The sequence below is a fragment of the Aedes albopictus genome, chromosome 2, assembly GCF_035046485.1.
Source record: "Aedes albopictus strain Foshan chromosome 2, AalbF5, whole genome shotgun sequence".
NCBI lineage: Eukaryota > Metazoa > Arthropoda > Insecta > Diptera > Culicidae > Aedes > Aedes albopictus.
Window position 1 is genome coordinate 114151458 of NC_085137.1, and position 24733 is coordinate 114176190.

Consider the following 24733-nt stretch of genomic DNA (forward strand, 5'->3'; position numbering starts at 1 on the left):
ATACAATCGAACACCGTCCTGGCAAATACATGCATCATGCAGATGCACTGTCACGTCTTCCTCTACCAAGTCTCACAGAAGTAGAGCACACTGATTTAGGGTTAAACAGTGTGTTCTCGAGTGGTACAGATGTAGTCAATCTTGACGTCGTCCGTAATCATCAGAAATCGGATCCAATTTTGTCCAAAATTTTCGAGTATGTTTCCCATGGTTGGCCTAGCAATCTGAATCCGTTGTACAAACCGTATTTTCTTATTAGAAATCACCTAGGCATTGATCGAGAAGTGTTATACTTCGATAATAGGGTTGTTGTCCCGGATAGCTTAAAGCTCGCAAACGTAGAACAGTTACATTCAAATCACGATGGTGTGGTAAGAATGAAAATGCTGAGTCGAATGTATGTCTGGTGGAAAAACCTTGATAAGGATATTTCCGATTTTGTCCAAAAATTCCAAGTTTGTCAGAAACGACAACCTGTCCCTAAAGAGGTCGTTGAGTCGAAATGGCCAAAATGTGAACGCCCGTTTCAAAGAGTTCACATGGACCTATTTTACTTCGAAGGTCACACGCTACTGATATTCGTCGATAGCTATTCGAAGTATATTGATGTTCGATTAATGAAGGGTTCAAACAGTCTTCAGTTGATAGAGCAGGTCGAATCATTCTTTGCTAATTTCGGAATAGCAGAAGAAATCGTTACCGATAATGGTCCCCCATTCAACTCGGAGCTTTTTGTTAGATTTTTAGAAGCTAATGACGTCAGAGTCTCAAAGTCTCCACCTTACCACCCCCATTCCAACGGGTTGGCCGAGAGAGGTGTAAGGACAGTCAAAGATGTGCTTAAAAAGTACTTACTTGACGATAAACAAAAGTCGCTTTCAGTCGGTAGGAAGATTAATCGTTTCCTCATCAATTACCGTAACACTCCTTGCACGGTAACCAATCGTACTCCGTCGTCGATGGTATTCACGTACACTCCGCGTACGCTGATGAACAGCATCAACCCGCGAAAAGTTGAATTGGAATCAACTCAATCGAAACCTGTAGTTAGAGTAGATGATCGTATCAATCAATCTCCCCCAGAAATCAAATGTACTTACCGCGTTGATGATAAGGTACTCTACCGAAATCACTTTAAGGAGCTAGTCCGCTGGATTCCGCGTAGAAGGAAACGTTCGAATGGTACACACAAATCAAATCCGTGTATCAGACTTGTCAGATATATTCCATCCAAGTTTGCCGATCGCTCAGCCCGTGCAAGACCGAATCGAGCAAAGCGATGAAAGCACACGACCAACGGATGCGACATCTGTGGGTTCGCGTGAGAAGCAGTCTCAACCAGCCAGCAAAAGCTCGACGAAGCGAACGAGCAAAAAGAAAAGCCAAGCAAAGCGTCGACGAAGCGAGTCAAAATCTCCCAAGGTGCGGCGCTCCAATCGCTTGAGAGGACAACCGAGGTTGAAGTATCCCAAATAGGAAGTTCCTGATGTAGATAAGCTTTTAGATGTTTAGTGTTTGATTGATTGATTAATTCACCTAGAGTAATTTGTATTTTGCTTAAGTTGATAAGTATTGTAACGTTGTGAAAAAATGTCTAGTATGTAAATGTGATTTAAAGCCCGGAGAGCTGTAGTATATCTAGACCATTTATGGCAAATAGTGTTGCCTTATCTAATAGGTAATTGTGACAGCCTAAATGACAATTGGCTATTCTATGATTATAGCAGTCAGGTTGCTCAGCACATGCTGACTCCCGTTCGGTCTCTTTCCTGACCGACCGTCGACAAGTGCAGACGCACATAAAGAAACTATTAGAATAATAAATTAATTAGTGATTAACGAATTAAAGTCTTTCGCGTGTGTCTTTATTGATTACTTCCTCCCAGCATTTCACGTACCATGGGGGATACGGAAGAGGATAGCTGAACCACCGATGAGTTTGTGAATGAGTGTTTTGTTGTTCGTTTGTGTTTTTGTGCTTTGGCTCGATTTCAATGCAATGCATCAGTAAATGTTTTAGTATGCCAGGGCTGGTTTAGATTTTTTTTAATTGCATTTTTTTAATTACGCCGTGATTATATTGTATTGTTTTAGGCAGACCGTATTTTGTTCATTTGTTTGCGTTAGTGTATTGTACTTATTGTGAACTAATTTGATATTTTCAAGCAAAGCAGTATTGTAATGTACATAATGTTTATAAATTTACTTCGTTATTTTTTTTTTTGTTTTTATTACGCTTTTGTATTTTATTTCATTTTATTTTTTGGGGAAAGATTACCTACAAGTGTTTTCTAAAGAATTGAATGAAAAAAAAATCTGATAGAAACAACGGATCATGATAGTGGTAAATTACATAGTTAACTATTACCAGTTTAATCGAATGTGTTAATGCAAATTGAAATTTGCTTTCCGATTAAAATTAGTGATGTCTCAGTAAAATAGTTTACCCTCGAGTTTACCTATAATAAATGTTAATATGTTAAAACATTATCTTAAGGGGAAAGGAGTTGTTGTGACTCCATACTCAATAAATAGACGATACCCCTAAGAGGGTACTCAGAGCTCTAGAAGAGAAACGAGAGATCGAAGCATCTCAACGATTGTAGAACGAGAAATAGATCAGATATTTGTTAACCACGAACCAGAACGGTCTTTTTATTTCTTTCTTAAAAAGTCACATAAATCGCCCATCTTACGCGTTTATAACAAAATGTACACCGTGAACTAGATATCACGGTTTCTAGAACACCCATATTAACAGCTGAAACTAGTTCCAGTTCACGGTTTATATTTGCTTGTTCTCATATTTGCATTTGTTTGTTCACGTTTATCAGAACGGGTTTTTTCGCGTGTATTATTGATTTTGCATTTGGAAATTTTGACCGTTTGAGAGTCGTCTTAAACCAACCCTCCTGTGTAAAAAAATACTAGATATAAAATCTTAAACAAAGTAAAGTGGGAGTAATTTCATCACCCTAAAAAAATCATGGAATTTGCAGAAAACATTAGTTTTGCAACTTTACATACCTCCCGCTCCACCAGGTCGTCCACCGAAGCCTCCAGGAGCACCACCGTGCCCACCACCGCCGGCAGCAGGTCTACCAGGAGCGGGACCAGGTCTTCCACCGGGAGCAGGTGCCGTCAGTCCTGGACCGCCTCCAGACGAGGCAGCTCCCGGTGGAGGCAGATAGTTGTTGTCCAAGCGGGCACACGAACATACTGCCACTAGGGTACTCAATAGGATCTGTAAATGCAAAAAAAAACAACGAAACACAGGTATAATCGTACAATCAATGAATGGCTTATTCTGATGTCGACTGTTTAGAGTGCAATGAGAACGTGGTCACGATGGAACCGTTGTTGCCGTATGTGATACTGATCTATGTTGTTGGAGCAGTGGCATCGCAACAGATGCTAAATTGTTGTGCTACTATTTGCCTACTACTGGAAGGTAGGTCAGGTTTCATTCAAACAACTGCAATTGTAGGTCGCTTTGTGAAGTAAAATATTTTTGCAAACATGGAAAGGCGTAAATGCACAATGATTATTGGATTAATTTTCTGCTCTTCTCCTATATGTTTATATGAATATTTTTATTTATTTTTTTATTTTTATTTATTTTTTACTGTGGAACATAACAGAATTTAAAAAAAAGGTAAACTATGTTCCCAAAAATGAAAATTTAATAACGAAATTTTATAATTTCCTTGTTTCTTCAAAAACTTGGAGCATTTCAATGGTTATACTGTTTTTGAATAAAAGTTAGGATTTATAGGTGCACTCGAACAACTAACCCTTGTTCTCACGCAAACCCATCTGCTTTGTAAGGAGTTGAAGCCATTCTTATCGATCTCCAGTAGAACATTTACCGACTTACGGCAGTTGTCAGACGACGCGACGGTGGCAAATAGAACATTGATTCTGCGCGGCAAATTTGCGCAACAAATCATGTAGCTCAAATTGTGCACTACTTACTGTACGGAGAGGTGGTTGATGGTGTGGCACGATGCGCTTTGGACCCGTAAGTCATATTCTTAACAGCCGGTAAGCGAAGAAGAGGAGAGCCCATCAGGCACGAACTGAAATTATTTTTATGGTTCTGTGCTACAGAACGGGAGGCAACTGGTGCACAGTGAAGTTAAGTAGTCTGTTCAATGAAGTGCATCGATGTGCATGACCTTTACAGAGAGTGAAATTGACTATCGCGATCAACAGAGAAGTTAAATGCTTGATTGGGGAAGTCACGTTCTTGGGCGGTGTTGAAATAGAATATTGATTACCTTATTTTGGATAATGGAATAAACTGAGCAAGTGTTTACTGATTAAGTGGTCTCCAGGCTTTGGATCACCAATCCGGAGGCGGCGGGTTTGATTCTCTTCCTGATCGGGAACTTTTCTGGACTTTCTTGGACATAATGTATCATTGTCCTTGACTCACAACATACAATTTCATGTAATGGCAGCTAAAGAAAGCCCTTCATTAATAATTGTGGTAGTGCTCAAAGAACACTAAGTTGAAAATACGGCAGGCCAAGTTCCAGTGGAATGTGAAGGCGTAAAGAAGTAGAGGAAGATGTTTATTGATTTTCTCCACGAGTTTCGTTCAATTTTCGTCTGACCTCTTGATGTTTCTCATTTCCGATAAAACATGTTCAAACAGCTAGCAATTCACACACACCAAGATTGGTATCTGAGAGAAATCTGAAACACACCATCAGTTTAGCTTGGTGAATTTCCATTGTTTTATTTATAAATAAATAAATAAATAAAAAAAAATTTCAATCAGTAGCATAAGACTATAGCTATTGTCTCTTTTAGCTTTTCAGTCCGATTGTGAGATCAAAAATAACCTAATGTTCTCTTACTGCAACGTTTCGATCCGTATCTGCTCTTTTTCAAGGTTTATGTTGGTTTATTTGTGTTTTTTTTTTCATTCTTACCCACTTAACCTAATTTACAGCTCTTTTCTTCACTAAGGCACTACGTGAGCGATTCCGATTGGCAGCTGCCCTTCTATTTTTGTTCAGTGCCTAAATGTATTGTATTATTCTAATCTATTAAACTGGTTGCTTTTCGCGCTGCTTCCACTTTCTACCCAATCATGGCAGAAAAAAGAGCACCAGGGTGTTGATGTGTTGCTGTTGGTTTTTCCTTTGTCCCGTTCGATTAGGGGTCCGTTGAGTGTCATTTTGGAGGCAAAGTGAAGAGGCCGCTTCTTTTCATTCGGGCCGGCCGCGTCGTCGTCGTCGCCGATTTGACTGTGCTTATCTTCGTACGGAGCAGTTTAGTGTGATTTTGGAGGCAAAGTGAAAAAGCCGCTTCTTTTCATTCGGACCGGCAGCGTCGTCGTCGTAATTTCGGAGAATAGGCCAGTTAGTGGAAGATGCTGCAGCACATACGCACTGGACACTTCGAAGGATGTTTATTGGTGAGCTCGTTCCATTTTATCATAATAATTACTGCTAAAGGATGTATAAAATTCTGCTCTGGTTTTTGTGTATTTTTCTAACAAATATTGAAAAGTTCGTCACGTCATGTGTCGGCGCTAGTTGCCAATGCACATTTAGTTGATAATAAATATCTTTCTTTAATTTTTTTGCATTTACACAAAAATTTGAATGGTTCGTCATCTTCGGTGTCGACATCTGTAATATTTTAGTCAAAATGAATAGATGTTTTGACTCAAGTAAAGGTTGCATGAATCATCACTTACCAAAGTGAATCCAAATCATGTGACTCTCCCCCTCCCCACTAACAAAAACTCCTTCCCATGACAGTCGTGGAGAAAATGAGGTGATCTCGGTCTCTAGTAGCAACGTACGTCATACTAAACATCCCTTTCCTTCCTCGATGACCGTAAGGACGTGGCCGGTGCCGTTATTGACTAATAAAGTCTGGAATTCTCGAACTGTACACATTGAGAGCGGTAGTTACTCCCAAGCTCCGTTTGTTGGTTCCTTGTGCAATTTCGATTGTTCTGGTCAATCACGGAGTAGCAACTACGATTTGTACGGTCATCTATACTCATGCTCATGCTCATGCTCATGTCCCGTTCGATTAGGGGTCCGTTATGGGTTGCCATTCGCTGATGTCGAAGTATCTCGGTCCGTTCGAGCCATGGACTTAGAAGAGGGTCAGTGTAAACTGCTCTCAGAGGGAAAAAACAACTGACGAAAATGCCGGGGTCAGGATCGAACCCATGACTAAGACCATCTTGTTATGGAGCAAACGTGTGACCACTTGCGCAATGGGCCCCGGCAAATGTTATTATAGAAAACACAAGCTAGTCACACGAACACACTACAAACCGACCAACATAAAATCAAACGATATTATATGCCCAATGTTTCGACCACTTGTTTGGTCTTCTTCGACATTATCGTTCTTGATCAAATTTTCTGCATAAAACAGGCAGGCTTCAATCAATTAATTTGTACATCAAGGTTGTGAATAACACAGCGCAACATTTTTTTGTCTCAAGAGCAAACTTATGTGTCTTTGACAGATTTTGTGCCGCTGAATCCGAATCTGGGCTCAGATTTGCTCCAGCACGTCACAATTTTGAGCTATAGCTCAATTTATAGGGCAAAATATGCGCTTTCGGGCTTTTTTGACTGCACGCCATTAAGCATGGAAATATATTTGCAAAATGCAAAATATTTCGTTTTACTAAATCAAATTTGATAGATTTAAGCATTTTATGTCAGTATGTAAACTTGCATGCAACTTTTGGAGTGTGACTTGTATGGGAAATATCGTACCTAACATAAATCGCTTAAATCTATCAAATTCGATTTGGTAAAATGAAATATTTTGCATTAGTCGTAAATTTAGATGCTAATTGACCAATTTATCCTTTGATTGGTTAAAAAAATATTTTCATGCTTAACCCTCGAGCAGTCGCGTCTTTGACTACCTGCAGCGACGCCACGCTCACGCTGTGAACCACAAGCGTGCATTTTCATGGTGCGTATACTCAGTACACGACGCGATCGCTCCCGGGTTAATGGCTTGCAGTCAAAGAAGCCCAAAATCGCATATTTTGCCCTATAAATTAAGGTATAGCTCAAAATTGTGACGTGCTGGAGCTAATCTGAGCCTAGATTGGGATTCAGCGGCACAGAATCTGTCAGAGACACATAAGTTTGCTCTTGAGACAGACCAAAAGTTTGTTTTTGTTACGCTGTGTAAGTGATTTATGTAGGTACTTTTTTGTGTCCACTAATATCGATAACGATGCTATTCACTAAACTCCTGAAGAAGACCAATATAGTGTTCGGAACGTTAGCCAAAATCAAATAATATCGTTTTATTTCCTTGGAATCGCCTCGTCGTAGTAACTAGATTCCTGATCCAACTGAATATTCAATTTAATACCGGTTTGATGACAGAAATTCTTATAGAGATTCCATCATAGATTCTTTAGAGAAAACTAGGCATGGATTCGTACAAAAACTGTTCCATGAATTTCTTCAGAAATTCTTCCCTATTGAGGAACCTCCAGTAATTTCACCAATATTTGTTTGCCAAAATATCTTCAATGCTTAAGAAATTTTTCCGTGTTTTTTTTCAGAAATTTCTACAGATTCCAAATATTCTAACAGCGATTTTTTTTTAAAGAAAATCAAGAGTAATAAATTTCTGCAGGGGTTTCCTCAAAAATTCTTCCAAATATTCTTACAAATATATCTTAGGGATGCCTTAAGATAATTCTCCAGCAATTCACTGACACATTTTTGCCAAGTTTCACTCAGAAATTCTTCAAGATGATTTTTTAATTGATTTAATTTAAACCCCCTATTGCAAACTTTTTGTGTGGGTTATAATATTCAAAATTCCAAAATTCATTCAGTAATTTTTTAATCAATTTATCTACGGCTCCAAGCAAGTATTCCTCCGGGGTTTTCTGCAGAATTTCATACAAAATTCCTTCAGGAGTTCCTCCGGGTATTTTTCCATTTATTTTCACAGAATTTCGTCTAGGCTCTAGGAATTCTTCCAAAGACGCCTATACGAATTTAGAGTTTTTATAAGGAATTCCTCTGATTTTTTTTAGATATTTCTTTACAAATCCCTCAAGGAATTCCACCAAGGGTTTCTGAAGCATTTTTTTTTTCTGGGATTCCTTCATCAACACTTTTTAGGATTTCTTCGGGAATTTCCCAGGCATTTTTTTTCATACATACTTAAAATAAAGTATTGTATTCAGCAGTTCTATTTTCGGTAAAAGTTCGGATTACCGAATGTTCAGCAAATTATTACCGAAGTTCGGCGAAAAATTACGGAACGCTCGGTTACCTATACTGAATCATCGGTAATGTTTATCGAACGTTCGGTAAAAAATAACTGAACTTCGGTAATCTGAACTTTTACCGAAAATAGAACAGCCGAACAAGCGACTCTAAAATAAGTGTGTATATTTCTCCATGGATTTTTTTAAAAATATCTCTAGAGATTTCTACAGAAAATAGACAGAAGATTTATTTAATTTGAAAATCCTTCAAGGATTTTTTTAGAAGTTCATCCACGGATTCTTTCTAAAACTTTTTTGAGGAATCTTTCAGAATTATTCCCAGCAACTAATTCAGCAGTTAAGGATTTTACCTTGAATGATAGCAAGAGATTTCATAAGAAATTCTTCTGCGTTTTGATTTCCGGAAATTCATCTAGAGCTTTTTCGAAAACTCTGAAGCGACAGCGATTCATTTGGAAATTTCCTAAAGTGCGCCTCCAGGAGTCCCTGGAAAATTTTGTCAGGCATTACTGAAGAAATTTCCAAGAACTTTATTTTTGGTACTGCTCCAGCGGTCCCTTCAGAAATATATTCTGAGACTCTGTCAGAGATTCTTCCAGAAATTCATTCAGATATTCTTTTATGAATTTGTACAGAAGTGCTTGATAAAATAACACAAAAACAAGAGTAACTTTTCAAGAATTCCCTGAAAGAAAAACTAAAAGAGTTCCTGGAGATACCATCAAAAAAGACTCTGGAGCAATTTTGATAAAAAAACCTTTGCAGTAATTTCTGCAGAAATCTCTGGGAGATATCTGGTGGAATTCTTCAAAGAGAAAATATTACTTTTTATAAAGTCGTATCAAGTATCAAAATATTGTTAATAAACTATAAGAATTTCATTCAAATCGGTTCACTGGTTTCCGAGATATGACAGTTCAAAAATGGCTCTTCCCCATTTGGCATAATGTCGTTTTTCATAATACGAAGAACAGCCTTCTTGGTAAGAATGTGTATAATCCTTGTTATGCCAAATGGCCATTATGCCAAATGACCGTTATGCCAAATGGCGTTTTTGCCAAATGGTATTATGCCAAACGGCATTATGCCAAATGGGGTAGAGCCTTAAAAAATGAGTTGTCCTTAAAATAGTGATTAATGAGAACGGTTCTAGCTTCGCGAAAGATTAACCAATCCAGCTCAATTTGATCAATGATGCTCATATAATAGGTTGACAAGCAGTCAAAACTTGAGAATTGTTGATGCACTCTATAAAAAGTTACAACATGTTGAGAGTGTGCGGTAGTTCGACAGCAGCAAAGCCTCGCGCGCTGGCTTCGTAAAGCCAGAGTTTTGTAAAGCCACCCGGTCGGCGCGCGTGTGTTCGTTCTTTTTTTCTGCATTTTATCATTATGTGCTGGTGGTGCCTTCGCGGAGCACCAAATCGCAGTCGCGATTTTAAAGCATTCGCGTAGATGCAAATGTAAGGATACATTACATATACAGCTAGTTTATGGCACGCGTGTGTTAGAGCCGAAATTAGTTCCGTTAGGGGTGGTTCTGTCGTGCTGTAGCTAAAGATCGGAGTTGTGCGGTAGCTTTGCAGCTAATCATCCAAATTAGTGAGCCCTTGCCTTTGTGATTTGTTCGATGTCGAGATACACAGACAACCAGCGATGGAGACACATAAATGGGTGAGCTCGTTTCATGCTATTATTTTATTGTGAATGTTCGTTATAAAATAACATGACTTAGACAGTCGTAGACTTTATTTTGTATTCTCTAAAGCACACTTTGTATAGGGTAATTCGCCAATTGTTGAACACTACCCAAATGTTGAACAGTTTTTGAAAATGTTATTATAAATTTAACTTAAGTAGTTTTCCATCAACGTAAACGTATGATCTAGATGCGTATACATGTGTGCCATGATATTGCACCAATAAAGTTACAAAATAATACATATTTCACGTCAAAAATATTGATTGAAAATTTTGTACCGCTGATGACACGAAAACTGTACAATTCTTAAGATTAATTTTAAGAAATTGCTGTTACGAAATAAGCTTTGTTGGCAAATCAACCACAAATATCAAAGTCACATCATAGTTACAATAACTGGAAGGATGTCCTTAACAGTTTAACATTGTTTAAAATCACATTTTCATTGTAATTTCATTTGAAAAAAAAAATATTTTTCTTATCACACTATCATTATGCAGCTAAGATCCAATTTTTGAACACTAGCATAAGGGGCCGTACACAAATTACGTCACGCTTTTAGGGGGAGGGGGGGGGGTTGGTTGCAGAGCGTGACGACCCTTACAAAACATATTGAGGCTCCATACAAAAAGTGTGACACAGGGGGGAGGGGGGTTGAAAAAGGTCGATTTGTGCGTGACATAATTTGTGTATCACCCCTAACCTACGATGTTAGCATGACAGCCAGATGTTTTTTTTTCACTTCACCTTTTTCAGGAGCGATCCACGGGTTTTCAAAGTATTTCAGGGTCGTTCCAGGGGTATTCTAGGGAGTTGACTGGGTCCCATGGGTTTCCAGGGGTATTTCAGGGGCTTTCGAAGGCGTTCTTTTCTTCTGTCATTTCGCTTCTAGTCAAATCTTGTCAGCCATTTTTTTTGTATTTGGTTCTGTTTAAAACGATTATCAGTCCACTAGAACTCTCTTCAAATGGGAAGCGATTCCTTGGGAACGTCTATAAATTACGTCACGCTTTGAGGGGGGAAGGTGAGAGGAGTCAAAGTCGGATCAAATTTTATCAAATGTTGGACCACTGTTGGACCCACATCGGATAACTGTTGAGTCTATGTTGGGTTTGGTGCCCAAAATAAAAACAGGTGAATGATAGGTTTATGTCGGGTTATACGTCATCAATTACGAACAAAGCTTCAACCGTTCAACAATTAGCGAGAACCGTCCAACATAAGGATGAGCTAGCTTAAGGAAGCGTTCAACAATTGGGTTACAGACTTCCCATACAAATGTTCTATTTTCTCTTAGAAAATGGAATTTAAGGGAATACAAATCCAAGGAGCAGTATAAGGAATAAGTAGATCTAGACGTTCACTGGATATTTTTCAACTAAAGTGGAATTATGCACGGAAAAACAAACGAAAACAAAAATGCCAGTACTAACTGTTCAACAATTGGCGAATTACCCTAGTCTGTCACTTCAAGTAACGGCGCTGACTCTTTTTTTTTGCAGACTAGATTAAGATTTGAGAAGAAACATTGATCGATTATCTGACGCGAATGATCCGTTATTTGCTTTCCGCGTGAAGCGAACAATAGCGCGAAAGTCTTCACGGCATGATTCAAAATTAACAAGTTATATGACCAAAGTGAATCATGATCCTACGATACATTCTTTAGTAAATATAACTCTAAGCGTCGTGTTCAATTCATTCCTGTGTGGATTGAACTAAAGACTTCTAGTTCATATTGTAGTGGAGACGCGCGATAAGATTTTTTTTTTTCAGATTGTTTAAGTGAGGAATCATGGTCGAGAGTATCGTGTTGTTCTTTGCTGTGTATGCATTGCTCCTGTATGGAGTGAGTATCGCAGCATAAGCGTCCGCGTTTGCAATTATTTCGCGCGAAAACGAAAACATTAGATGCGCGGGTGTTTAGTATTATGTTGTAACATTTTGTGAATGTATATGGTTTGGTTTATTGATGTGTCCTTTGTTGCGTTCAGTTTATTCCTGCGTGGAATGGTCTTAAAGTGTCTACACCTTGATGGGGTGGAGACGCGCGACAAGATTTCTTTTATTAGATATGTTTTCGTATAGAAAAACGATTGTTCGCGAAAGATAGTGTTTATTAATCCATTGTCAAATTACATCACCAACCATTAGTGACTCCCAGATTGACAATGTACCCTACCCCACTAACAAAAATTCCTTCCTGAGACAAACGTGGAGATGCAGCGATTCGCGGTCTTTAAAGCAACGTTTGTTTCACTAACATTCCCTCCCATCCTCGATGACCGCAAGGACGTGGCCGGCGCCGTTATTGACCTTACTATAATTGAGAGCACTCGAACTGTGCACATTGAGAATGGTGAGCTAGTCCCAAGCCCTATTCATTGGTTCCTTGTGCAATTTCGATTGCTTTGGTCAATCACGGAGTAGCAACTATGAATTGTGTGGTCACCTTTGCTTATGCTCATTCATGCTCATGCTCTATAAAAAGTTACAGCATGTTGAACTTTTTTGTGAGAGAAAAAAAGTTGCTCATCCCAAACATTTTGGCCACCCCTTGTATATGGATATGTTACGCCAAATTTTCAGATAAAAATGTAAAACCTGGGTACCGCATAGAGGAGTGAACCTGGTGTGATCTTCCTTCGAGTACTAGCCAAGGGCTAAAAATCTTGTAAATATTTACAGATACAATATATTTAAATGCATTTTTGCACTTTAATACCATTTGGCCTCTTCAACGTATTTTTGGAATTGGATTTCGATATTTTATGACTACTACACACTACGAAAAAATCAAAATTACTCGTGACGTAAATTTACTGCACAGAACGTAAACAGTTTATTGACGTAAATTTACAGGTCTTTTGACTTAATTATACGTCATTCTTGTAAAATTGCGTTCAGGGTGACGTAAACAATTTGGGAATCGTGAGTCATTACGTTTCATATGACGAAAAATCCAGTTTAATGTGACTGAAAATTACGTCACTTGGGCGTTCAAATTTACGTCATGTGTGTCGCTTTTATATGTGCATCCAAAGTGACGCAAATTTACATGATTTTTTCTAAGTGTGTAAGTATTAAACAGTTCAGTATATCCAAATATTCCCTTCTGATTGGGAAGCTCAATGCTCAGTCGATCGAAAGTTTCGTTCAAACTGATTGGACAGTAGTCTTGGCAATGACCTATCCATCACATTCTTTTTTATTCTAGTTCGAGGCCCTCCATGCAACAATGTTGAAAAAATGCACTGCTACATCATCAAAGCATTTGAACTGTCATGAATTAAAGTCGCAGCAACTCGTCCAAATCCTATTGGGTGACCGAGTGCCTCAAACATAAGTAGGTAGCACGACGTGACGCGACGTCTCGAAGCATCGAATCACGATCACATTTCTCGACCGAGCTTGTCTCGCAGCAGCAGGTCATCTTCCACGCCTTAACATGCCTCAGCAGCAGCCTCGGGAGGCCAACAAAGAACCTGGGAGGATCACCCCGCTTAGAACGTGCCGATTCCCGCGCTCCTTCCTGAACTGCATGTCTGTGGGGAGTGACTCACCTAAACATGTGTGAGCTTTGTACAGGGGATACTCGAAATAACTGGGACAGGTAAAATTTTCACTTTTCAAAAAATGTTCAACTCGCTGTAACTTTTCGAAAAGGGCATCAAATATTCTCAAATTTTTACTGTAAGTTCATCAACTAGTTGTGTATCAGTGATCAAAATTTGGAAAAGATCGGGCTGTTCTACACGAAGTTATAAAGGTTCTAGAAAAAGGTATAGTAATTCGATAGCCAACTTTGAGCTGTTATATCTCCGGATTCAATGAACCGAATGCAATGAAATTTTGATCGTTTATGACTTATATAATGAGCTATTAAAAACATTTGACTAAACTTTAAATTCTTTACACGAAAGAAAATTATAACGATTAGATCATTTTTCTAATATAACACCAGTAATCCAAAACTTCGTCATCGTTTCAAAATTCGAGATAGCAATTATAGTTCATTTAAATTCCCTCTAATATATTTATGTTTCAAAGGAAAGCAACCAAATAGCCGGCATTAAATTGAAAAAGTAATGGGATGCATATGAAAAATAGATAAATTTACTAAAAAAATATAGAATAAATAAAATCGCTATAACTTTTTTTCTTTCAATTCAATTTCAAATTAAGTCAACTGTTTTTCAAAGTTCATTATATTAGTCATAAATGAACAAAATTTCATTACATTCGGTTCATTGAATCCGGAGATATAACAGCTCAAAGTTGGCTATCGAATAATTATAACTTTTTCTAGAATCTTTATAACTTCGTGTAGAATGGCCCGATCATTTCCAAATTTGAACCACTGATACACAACTAGTTGATAACTTACAGTAAAAATTTGAGAATATTTAATCCCCTTTTCGAAAAGTTACTGCGAGTTGAACATTTTTTAAAAAGTGAAAATTTTACCTGTACCAGTTATTTTGAGTATCCCCTGTACCTACTATGCACTCCACAAATCGAGCAGACGACGACGACGACGACGATGATGATGATGATGTCGCCGTCCACGTGACGACTCCCAATGTTCAATGCATAGGTAGCGAACTTTAGCCGGTTCTAAAACATAATTATTCGTACGCTTTTGACATTTATCGAGCAAGCAGCATACGGTGTCGCCAGCTGCCATCAGAACGGCGCAGTCGTGTGCAGTTTCCAATGCATAATATCCACTAAAATGGATTTTCGTGTCAGGATTGGCCTTTTGTGCCTGGGCGGATGCTTGTGCGATGCGAAGGCATCTTTTGTGTGAAATCTCACTCAACGTCACCCGACTGGCAGGAAATCTAAAATTTTCAGATGCACTTTTAGTATAAAATATGGAGTGATATTTTCTCAGTGAGCGATCACTTTATCCAGAAAATGAGGAAATGCATCCAGTTTTGCTTTAAACCGATCACTATGCTTTATGCCTCTTTGCGAACGATTTCGAAATGAAAGGAAATCAGTCAAAGGGGTTTAGGGGAAAGGGGAAATATTGAAGAAAGATACTAATGTCATAAATTTTAATGCATAAACAATAGTGGTTGCATAAATGTTTCTTAATTCTTCAGTAATTCAAATCCTGAAAAAAAAAATCTGATATCGATAAAGTATATTGTATAATGTCTTACCAATCGGGAAAACTTCAACACGTACAATAGGGATCCCGCTGAGTCTGTAGCATGGGAGAGATTTGACTAAGCGAACAATTTCACATGCTGACAGACACGAGACGTTGAAGATATAAATCTGGTATAGTGTCGTTAAGCTAACTGCTCGGTAATTGATATTACCGCTGAGGCGCCAAAATGGGCAATTAGTGTGCATTTTACTGCCTAGCATAAATTGTGATGTCAAAATTCACAAAGAGACCTGGCATCCTGCGGCTGCAGCAGCTAAGCTGACGAGTGATGAATTCCGCGACCATGCCCACCGGTTAAAAAATGGATTTATTGCAGAGGAACGTCATTGAATCATGATAATTCTAACCGAGTCAATCGGATGTAATGGCATCGATCTCCCCGAATCATTCAGCTTGGTTCGCCAGATAGAATCAGATCGTTTTGGAATTGACCAACCAGTTTATCAATGCATTTCATACCCATTGTGCCAACTGGCTTGCGGTTCAAATTTGCAACAATTGGGCGTAACGAATTGGAAAGGTTTTAGGAGTTGGGAGATTATCCGATAGCACGTTCCTCGTTTGGATTTGACGATGCAACTACATCTGTCTGAAACCAAGGCATGAAACGATCACTCGATTTGTACAAATACAGTATACTGTAGGTCCCATGTAATGTTTATTATAGTCGGTAGCACAAATAGAGTATAATTGAGTGCAGTGCTGTGATGGTACTGGTTACTCAAGATTCCCAAATCTGAGCGCTAGTATTACTACTAGTTTGTTAAAAGAATTATTCCGGAGAAACTAATATTTTCACGATATTTGACTGTAATTATTGCAGGTATTACTTCTATGACTTCGACAAGAATTCTTTTATAATTAATTCCTTCTCCTAAACTGTTCAAGAATTGTCTCTATGATTACCTACAGAGGTACCGCCAGGAATTCCTTTACAGATTCTTGGGGAATTATGAAAAAGATTCTCGAAGGATTTCCTAGAATGCTTCAAGCAAGAATTCCCTCAAAGATTGCTCCAGTACTGTAATAAAATTCATTCCTGCTCATGCATTTCTTTGATTTTTTCCAAGAATAACTTCAGAATAACAGTAACTCAGGAATTAATGGAACTTCTTGGGTGTTCTTCACAAGTTTCCCAAGAAATTTATCAAAAGATTCATCTCTAAACCAGTCCATAAGTTTCTTTAGAAATTCGTTCAGCAATTCCTCCTGGTGTTGCTTCAGCGTTTGTTTAGGATATTCTTACATGGATTGCTATCGAAGCTCGTGCATATATCCTTTCATGTGTTTCTTCAAACGTTTCTGTAAGAATTTCCCCCAGCAGATCAACTACCAAGCGAGTTACAAAGACACGGTGGAGAAGCATTTGTGAGAGCACTACACTGGGTCATTATCAAGATTTGGGAGGAGGAAGTATTACCGGAGAAGTGGATGGAAGGTATCGTGTGTCCCATCTACAAAAAGGGTGACCAGTTGGATTGCGGGAACTATTACGCGATCACACTACAGAGCGCTGCCTACAAGATACTCTCTCAAATTTTATGCCGCCGTCTAGCACCGATTACAAGAGAGTTCGTGGGGCAATATAAGGCTGGATTTATGGGTGAACGCGCTACAACGGACCAGATGTTCGCCATCCGCCAGGTGTTGCAGAAATGCCGCGAATACAACGTGCCCACACATCACTTGTTCATCGATTTCAAAGCGGCGTATGATACAATCGATCGAGAACAGCTATGGCAGATTATGCACGAATACGGATTCTCGGATAAACAGATACGATTGATCATGGCGACGATGGATCGAATGATGAGCGTAGTTCGAGTATCAGGGACACTCTCGAGCCCCTTCGAATCTCGCAGAGGGTTACGGCAAGGTGATGGCCTTTCGTGCTTGCTGTTCAACATCGCTTTAGAGGGTGTAATCAGGAGAGCGGGGATAAACACGAGTGGAACGATTTTCACGAAGTCCGTTCAGCTGCTTGGTTTCGCCGATGATATTGATATTATTGCTCGTAAATTTGAGACGATGGCGGAAACGTACATCCGACTAAAGAGTTAAGCCAGGCGAATCGGATTAGTCATTAATGTGTCGAAGACAAAGTACATGACGGCAAAGGGCTCCAGGGAGGAATCACCGCGCCCGCCACCCCGAATTTATATCGACGGTGATGAAATCGAGGCGGTTGAAGAATTCGTGTACTTGGGCTCACTGGTGACCGATGACAACGACACCAGCAGAGAAATTCAGATGCGCATTGTGGCAGGAAACCGTGCTTACTTTGGACTCCGCACAACTCTACGATTGAAGAAAGTTCGCCGTAACACGAAGTTAACTATCTACAAAACGCTGATAAGACTGGTCGTCCTCTATGGGCACGAAACATGGACCCTACGTGCAGAGGACCAACGCGCCCTTGGAACGGAAGGTGTTGCGTATCATCTACGGCGGAGTGCAGATTGAAGACGAAACGTGGAGAATGAACCACGAGCTGCCTTAGCTGCTGAGAGTACCAACCATCGTCCATACCGCGAAAATCGGGAGGCTACGGTAGGCGCGTCACGTCATCAGGATGTCGGATAGCAACCCGACTAAAATGGTTCTCGAAAGTCATCCGCCCGTTACAAGACGTCGTGGAGCGCAATGAGCTAGGTGGGTCGACGAAGTGGTGGACGATATGTTGACCCTACGCAGAGTGCGGAACTGGAGACAAACAGCCATGAACCGAGTGGAATGGAGACGGCTACTATGTACAGCAGAGGCCACCCCGGCCTTAGCCTGATTGGTAAGGTAAGTATGTAAGTTTTTGACCATGAAACTCATCAAAACAGTCGCCATCGTGAATGAACGGCCGCCATCTTAGATTCCGGGCCGCCATCTTGAATTTTGAGCCGCCATCGTGGATTTTCTGGTCTCCATTGACGAACTCCGCACACAAATTGTTTTTATGCTAAAGGTTATAAAAACCGTTGCAATTTGATGTGTCGCATGATGAGGTTTGGTTTAGTCTCATTCATAATGGATCATTTCTAACTGTGTAATGATCATAATTCCGGAACGCTTAACCGATCCAGAACATTTTTGTTAGTAATTTATTAGTAGGGGTACTCACTAAACAGATTGAATTGCTACGTAAGCCATGATTTTCTGTTTATTTGAAATGTTTCATGATTTTGCGAACGAAATAATCAAAGATTGCCTTGGTGATCGCGACGTTTAATCAGTTTAAGCAGTTTACGCCGTTAAGTGAATCCACCTAGTAATCTTTTATATAGCAAATGGTCTTATATTCAAACTTTGAACCTTTGGTTTGCCAGTCCAAAGCCTTACCATCTGAACCATTTCTCATATTCTACTGAGGTACATTATATGCCACTTTTGTCAAGGCAATGTGTACTTGTGCCAACCTGTCACTTGAATCAATGATCAATCATTGCAATCATCAAGAAAAAGCAAAGCTACTATGTTTGACTTTTCTGCCTGCCAGCAGTTGCGTCAACCCCAGGTATCAAAAAACTCAGGATAGCTTCTACTTTTCGATTTTTGTGATTTTTTCCGTAGATCGGATAAGAAAATGATGTATGGCAATATTGTTCAGAATATTGTGGGTAATCATATAATGGTTTGAAACTTTTGATAAAAATTGAGTGTTTGAATTTCGTAGAACAAAAACTGTTGTAAAATGCAACTTTTTAGCATACATGCATGTCTGAAAAACGAATAAATATGATCAAAACATCCTCCTATCAGTACATAATGTTCACAAAAGTTGTAAGGAACATACATATCTTTCATTTAAGGGTTACCACGATATTTTATATGGCTTCTAGCCTCCACGGGCATTTTTTAAAGGCGAAAAATGACCAAAAAACACAATTTTGACTTGAGGCACCTCGAAATCTTCACCAATTTAGCTGAAAATTTGACCAGAAGTTTGTTTCAGCATTAGAATTAAGATGTGGGGGTGACTGGCTGAATTCGAGAAATTTCATTTTTTATGAAGAGGTCTAATAGATATACATACACACACATACAAACACAGGGTCGGATCTAATGGAGGGCCGGGCCCCTACCACAAAAATGGACGTAGCACAACAACCCCCCCTCCCCCCCTTGAGCAGTACGTAATTTGTTGACAGTGCCAATAATTTTTATATATCACGATTTGCAGGGAGAACGGATCATCATATTTACAAATTTATGTAAAACGTAATTTTGGAAGTCCAGTTTCTTGATTATAATTATTATTTCTCACTTTTCTAAAACTTGATCACGTGCAAAGAGAAAAAAACACTTCTTAATCTTCGTGCTTTTCAATTGCTGGGCTGTAATACATATTTAACAAAAAGTCATGCACTACGCTCACTTGCAATGTTTTACTCATGTGATCACCTCATAAATCCACTAGATGAAACACGTTGTAGTCAACTTAGGACTAGCTAATATGTTTCCAGAACCATGCATTTATTTATTTATTCTTTGTAGCATCATTTTTGTTGCCTTAGGCAACAAAGTTTCAAAATAATTCACAGTGATCTGGTTCTTCGTTTTTTTTGCGTTTTTTGTTTCTTCGCCTTTTGTGCACTTAATTAATATAACTAAAACATTCTTATTCCACTTTGTATAACAGTCCTTAGTTCTCTTCATTTTTTTTTGCAACTCCCACCTCTAATTATCACCATGCACCAACACTTACTATTTTCATTTTCGACAGCTGTTCCTATCACGTTATCACTAATCAAATTATCCTGTCCAACACTCGAGATTCTTATCCTTAGAACTCCTGCTTCCACCGCAGGATTACACCTGGTTACACAAATGAAGGCACAATTCGGAATGTACTCCTTCGACCTCAGCATTTGCTTTTTATAGGCATCACGATCAACAGCATCTCCCGAAGTTCTCGACTGGCGGCGGACTGCAAGATGCTGGCCTGCCGCCGCCACAGGTTATTCATTTGTAGGATTGTTTCACTTTTTTTTTTCGCTGTAGCCTGGATCCAATCGACGCAACCCGACGCCGGCCGCCAACACGCCGTCGCCGTCGGAATCGATCCCAACAAACAGTTATCCTCTCGCCGTCGCCGTCGTCACAACAGCAGATGCACTTACCATGCAGAATTACCCTCTCAAATCAAATTGATATCGCGAATCATTGGCACTGCTGTTCGTGTCGCTGCATCGTTCTGGGTTAACCCTTATGTGGCCGACAGGGTACCCGGGTACCCAGCACCCATTTAAAAAGCACGGTGTAGAAAAAAGCAAAAAGTTTGTCGGACACATAACGGTTAAGTATTTTGTTTCTTCTTCGAATCAGCTGGAATTCACCCAGCAAGCGCTCACGCCACCACCCACCCCCTATCATAGGTGAGCTGAGCACTGAGCAGAAGGATGCAGCTCAGTGGAACGACGCGACGCCCGTCCGGCTGCCATCGCCGGCGCCTGATCGAGGGTAGCGAATTTTGAACGGTAGGTCACTTATTCTTGATGATGATGAACAGGGTTGTAACTTGATGGAGCATGATGGACTGCAGGGCCCATAAAGCCACAACTGTTAAGGTATGGGTATAATATATTCATCATGATCATGCTAAGTGTAACGGGTTCTATTCCCAATGGGGCAAGGATTTTCCGCAAAGTAAATTTCCTTGACTTCCCTGGGATAAAGCAACTTTCTGTCTGTCACACGAGAAATACACTACACATGCAAAACAATCATTGGCAGAGAAAGATCTCAGTTATTAACTGTGAAAAAGCTCATAGAACACTAAGATGATAAGCAAGCTTAGTCCCGGTGGCGACGTTCATTTCGAATTCAGTGTTGAATTTTAGTTGCATATGGCAGGTTAAATAAAAAACATGCTATAAACAAAGTTAAAGAAAATCAGGTTAAGTACTGTTTCTTTTAATTCCACTGAGAATTTATACCCTTTGACAGATTCGTATTTCGATCTCGACTGTAAGGTAGTCTTCAGTGTCTTGTACTCAGTACTGTCATGGTAAAATCAGAGTTGGTTGCTAAATGTTTCCAAATCTCAGCTCCTCCTGTACTGGCATGCTTCTGTGGAAATAACTTTTTAATATTGTGCCTTATGCATTCTCCGAGAATGTTTGGGATAAGCAACTTCTTTTTCTCTCACAAAAAAGTTCACCATGCTGTAACTTTTCATAGAGTGCATCAAAAATTCTAAAATTTTGACTGTTTGTTAACCTATTAAATGTGCATCATTGGTACAAATTTGAGCTCGATTGAATAATCTTTCGCGAATCTACAGGGGATTCATGACTTATATATTGAACTCAAGAAAACATTTGACTTAACTTGAAATTTTTAACTGGAGGAAAAGTTATAGCGATTTTATTTTTTGTACGAATTTTTAGCAAATTGGTCTATTTTTAATATGTATTCCATTACTTTTTCAATTTGTTGGCGGCTATGTTGTTACTTTCCTTCAAAACACATTAATATGTAAGTCAATTAGAAGGAAATTAAATGAACTATAATTTGCATCTTAAATTTTGAAACGATGTTGATGTTTTGGATAATTTGGTGTTTTATTATAAAAATAATCTAATCGTCATAATTTTCTTCCTTGTTAAGAATTTAAAGTTAAGTCAACGATTTTTCATAGGTCATTATATAAGTCATAGATGATCAAAATTTCATTGCATTCGTTTCATTGAATCCGGAGATATAACAGCTCAAAGTTGGCTATCGAATAATTATACCTATTCCAAGAATATATATAACTTCGTGGAGAATAGCCCGATCATTCCCAAATTTTGACAACTAATACACAACTAGTTGATGAACTTACAGTAAAAACTTGAAAATATTTGATGCACTTTTCGAAAAGTTACAGCTAGTTGAACATTTTTTGAAAAAAATTTGACTGTCCCTATCATTTTGTCTATCCCCTGTAGAACCATTCTCATAATACTTTTTTTTTAGAAAACTAGTTTTTGAGCTGTCATATCTCGGAGACTAGTGAACCGAATTGAATGAAATTCTTTAAAATATAGGTAGTTTTCACACGTTGAAAAAAATTATGATTCCAATAATTGCTAGGGGAAGGGCAGAATTGCTCCAGATTGCACAGAATCTTATCCCAAGAAGAACTCCCTAGAGATATCTTTAAGATTTTTTCTTTGATTCCTTTAGGTATTCTTCCAGGCATTTATACTGACACTCCTCCAGAGAGAACACAGAAATTACTTCATTTTTTTATCCCACAGGCTTCACCAGGGATTTCTTCAGGCAATCATCGGAAATTTTTTTAGAAATTCCTTAAATAATTCTACCAAGCATGTTTTCCAGGTTTTTCCTGAATAATCAATTCCAATGCATCATCAGTACTCCAGGAAGTATTTATGGCGGTGCTGCAGGAGCAAATTCTGAAAACAATCCTTGTACTAATTTCTTCGAGAATTCCTAAAGGAATACCCCTCGCAATTCTTGGAGAAATCCTTGGAAAAATTTCCGAAGGGATCTCTGTAGGAATTTAAAAAAATGGAGGAACTTCTTAAAATCTCTGTGGTAAAGCTTATGTTGAAATTAGGAAACCCAGGAGGAATTCTTGAATAACTTCCTTGGAGAAATTTCTTGGGACAAACCCTTGGTGGAATTACTAGAAATGTTTGATGAATATTTTTTATAAAAATTCCTGGCAAAATCCATATGGGAAATTCTCGGAGAATTATCTGAGAGTATTCCAGGGGCAATATTTTCACGTATATCTGAAGAAATGCCAGTGAAAAAATTCCAAATGAATTCCTGTATAAATGTCCACGAAATGTTTCTGAATTACCGTAATCCGGGGTCAAATTGATCACTTTAAAACAACTTTTGCGGATGACATCAATGACAATTCAAATATTGTCAAAAGAATTTCTGTAAAACCAGTACCCAGTAGATCTCCATAAAACCATGTGCCAAAATTTTGTTCAACAAGTTGTAACCTGATCTTCTAGCTCAGCTGTGATAAGTAATCATTGCTCGCGCATAATGAGCTACACTCCCGTTCAAAAGTTTGGGGTCACCCCCTCAAAAACATGTCATTTTTTTAGGCCCATATCTCCGCCAATTTGCGTCCGATTTCAAAACCCTAGGTTTCATTCAAAAGATAATAAGTCAAAGAAACTTTGAACATGATTTAAAAGAAACTTTTTCAAAAAATTTTGTATGTAAACTTAACCCAAAGTTGCCAAATTTTCTAAAAAATGAATATAAACTTACGGCAGTGTCGCTGAAAGTTGGGTCGACCAAATTTTAAGATGAGAGCGCTAATATAACCCATTTTCTATTAGCTTTCAACTGCTTTTTACAGAACTTAGCTAAAAAATCTAGAATAAAAAGTTATTAAGTAAATTAATCCTTGATGTCATCGACCAAAAGTTTGGGGTCACCCCTCAAAATGCTGTATCGGCCAAAAGTTTGGGGTCACTATCGTAAAACATGGAAAAGTGATTTGTTGATATCTTTGTCATCTTTCATTCAATTTTAATTCTTCTTGGCTTATTTGAAACAAAATGAATGATACTTACTGCATAGACATTGAACCACACATATTTGTTGAAATTTACATACTAAAACTTAACGTAAAGTTGCCTCATTTTTTGAAGCGTGGTAAAATGTGCTAACTTTACATAACATGTTTATATACAAAAATCGTTAAATACGTTAAGTTGAAGACATTAAACGTAAATTTAGGTTATTATCTTTGAAATGAGCCAAAAATAATTAAAATTGAACTATAGATGACGAAGATATCACCAAATCCCTTTTCCATGTTTTACGAAAGTGACCCCAAACTTTTGGTCGATGACATCAAGGATTAATTTACTCAATAACTTTTTTTCTAGATTTTTTAGCTATGTTCTGTAAAAAGCAGTTGAAAGCTAATAGAAAATGGGTCATATTACCGCTCTCATCTTAAAATTTTGTCGACCCAACTTCCAACGACACTGCCGTAAGTTTATATTCATTTTTTAGAAAATTTGGCAACTTTGGGTTAAGTTTACATACAAAATTTTTTGAAAAAGTTTCTTTTAAATCATATTCAAAGTTTCTTTGACTTATTATCTTTTGAATGAAACCTAGGGTTTTGAAATCGGATGCAAATTGGCGGAGATATGGGCCTAAAAAATGACATGTTTTTGAGGGGGTGACCCCAAACTTTTGAACGGGAGTGTATATGGTGCTCTCAGCCTCGCCAATCAACATAAAAGTTTTGGTTAATGCTATCGTTGTCAAATCATCACACTAATACAACATGTAACAACAGAACATTTACTTCGGATTGATCGTTGTTAATTGTCGATCAATCGCGCCGCATGCCTCAGAAGTATGCCCCGCTGGGCGTAAGCTGCTTATATTTTGTAAAAACATCCACCTGACACCACCGAAAATGTACTTTTTCCACACCCAAAACGGCCCCATAAAATCAATGCTTTAGTATAAAGTGACCAGATATATTTTGCACTAATGCGGGACACAGTTTTACATAACTCAAAATTATTAGCTTTTCAGTGGTTCAGTAACCTTTAAAAAAAATACTTAATAATATCAAAATACAGGTTGCAGGCGTAACAATTTTA

The 24733-nt window shown here is 38.5% G+C and overlaps 1 protein-coding gene across 1 annotated transcript in view; it reads right to left on the reverse strand.

Moving 5' to 3' along the window:
- Positions 1-19903, reverse strand: part of LOC109420718 (pupal cuticle protein 20) — a 38652-nt gene extending 18749 nt beyond the window's left edge. The window contains exons 1-2 of the mRNA XM_029852990.2: positions 19834-19903; positions 3028-3244 (exon numbers count right to left, since the gene is read on the reverse strand). Of these exons, the coding sequence (XP_029708850.2) occupies positions 3028-3244; positions 19834-19842 (226 nt within the window). The 5' untranslated portion in view covers positions 19843-19903. The remainder of the gene's footprint in view (positions 1-3027; positions 3245-19833) is intronic.
- Between the last annotated feature and the right edge of the window lie 4830 nt (positions 19904-24733).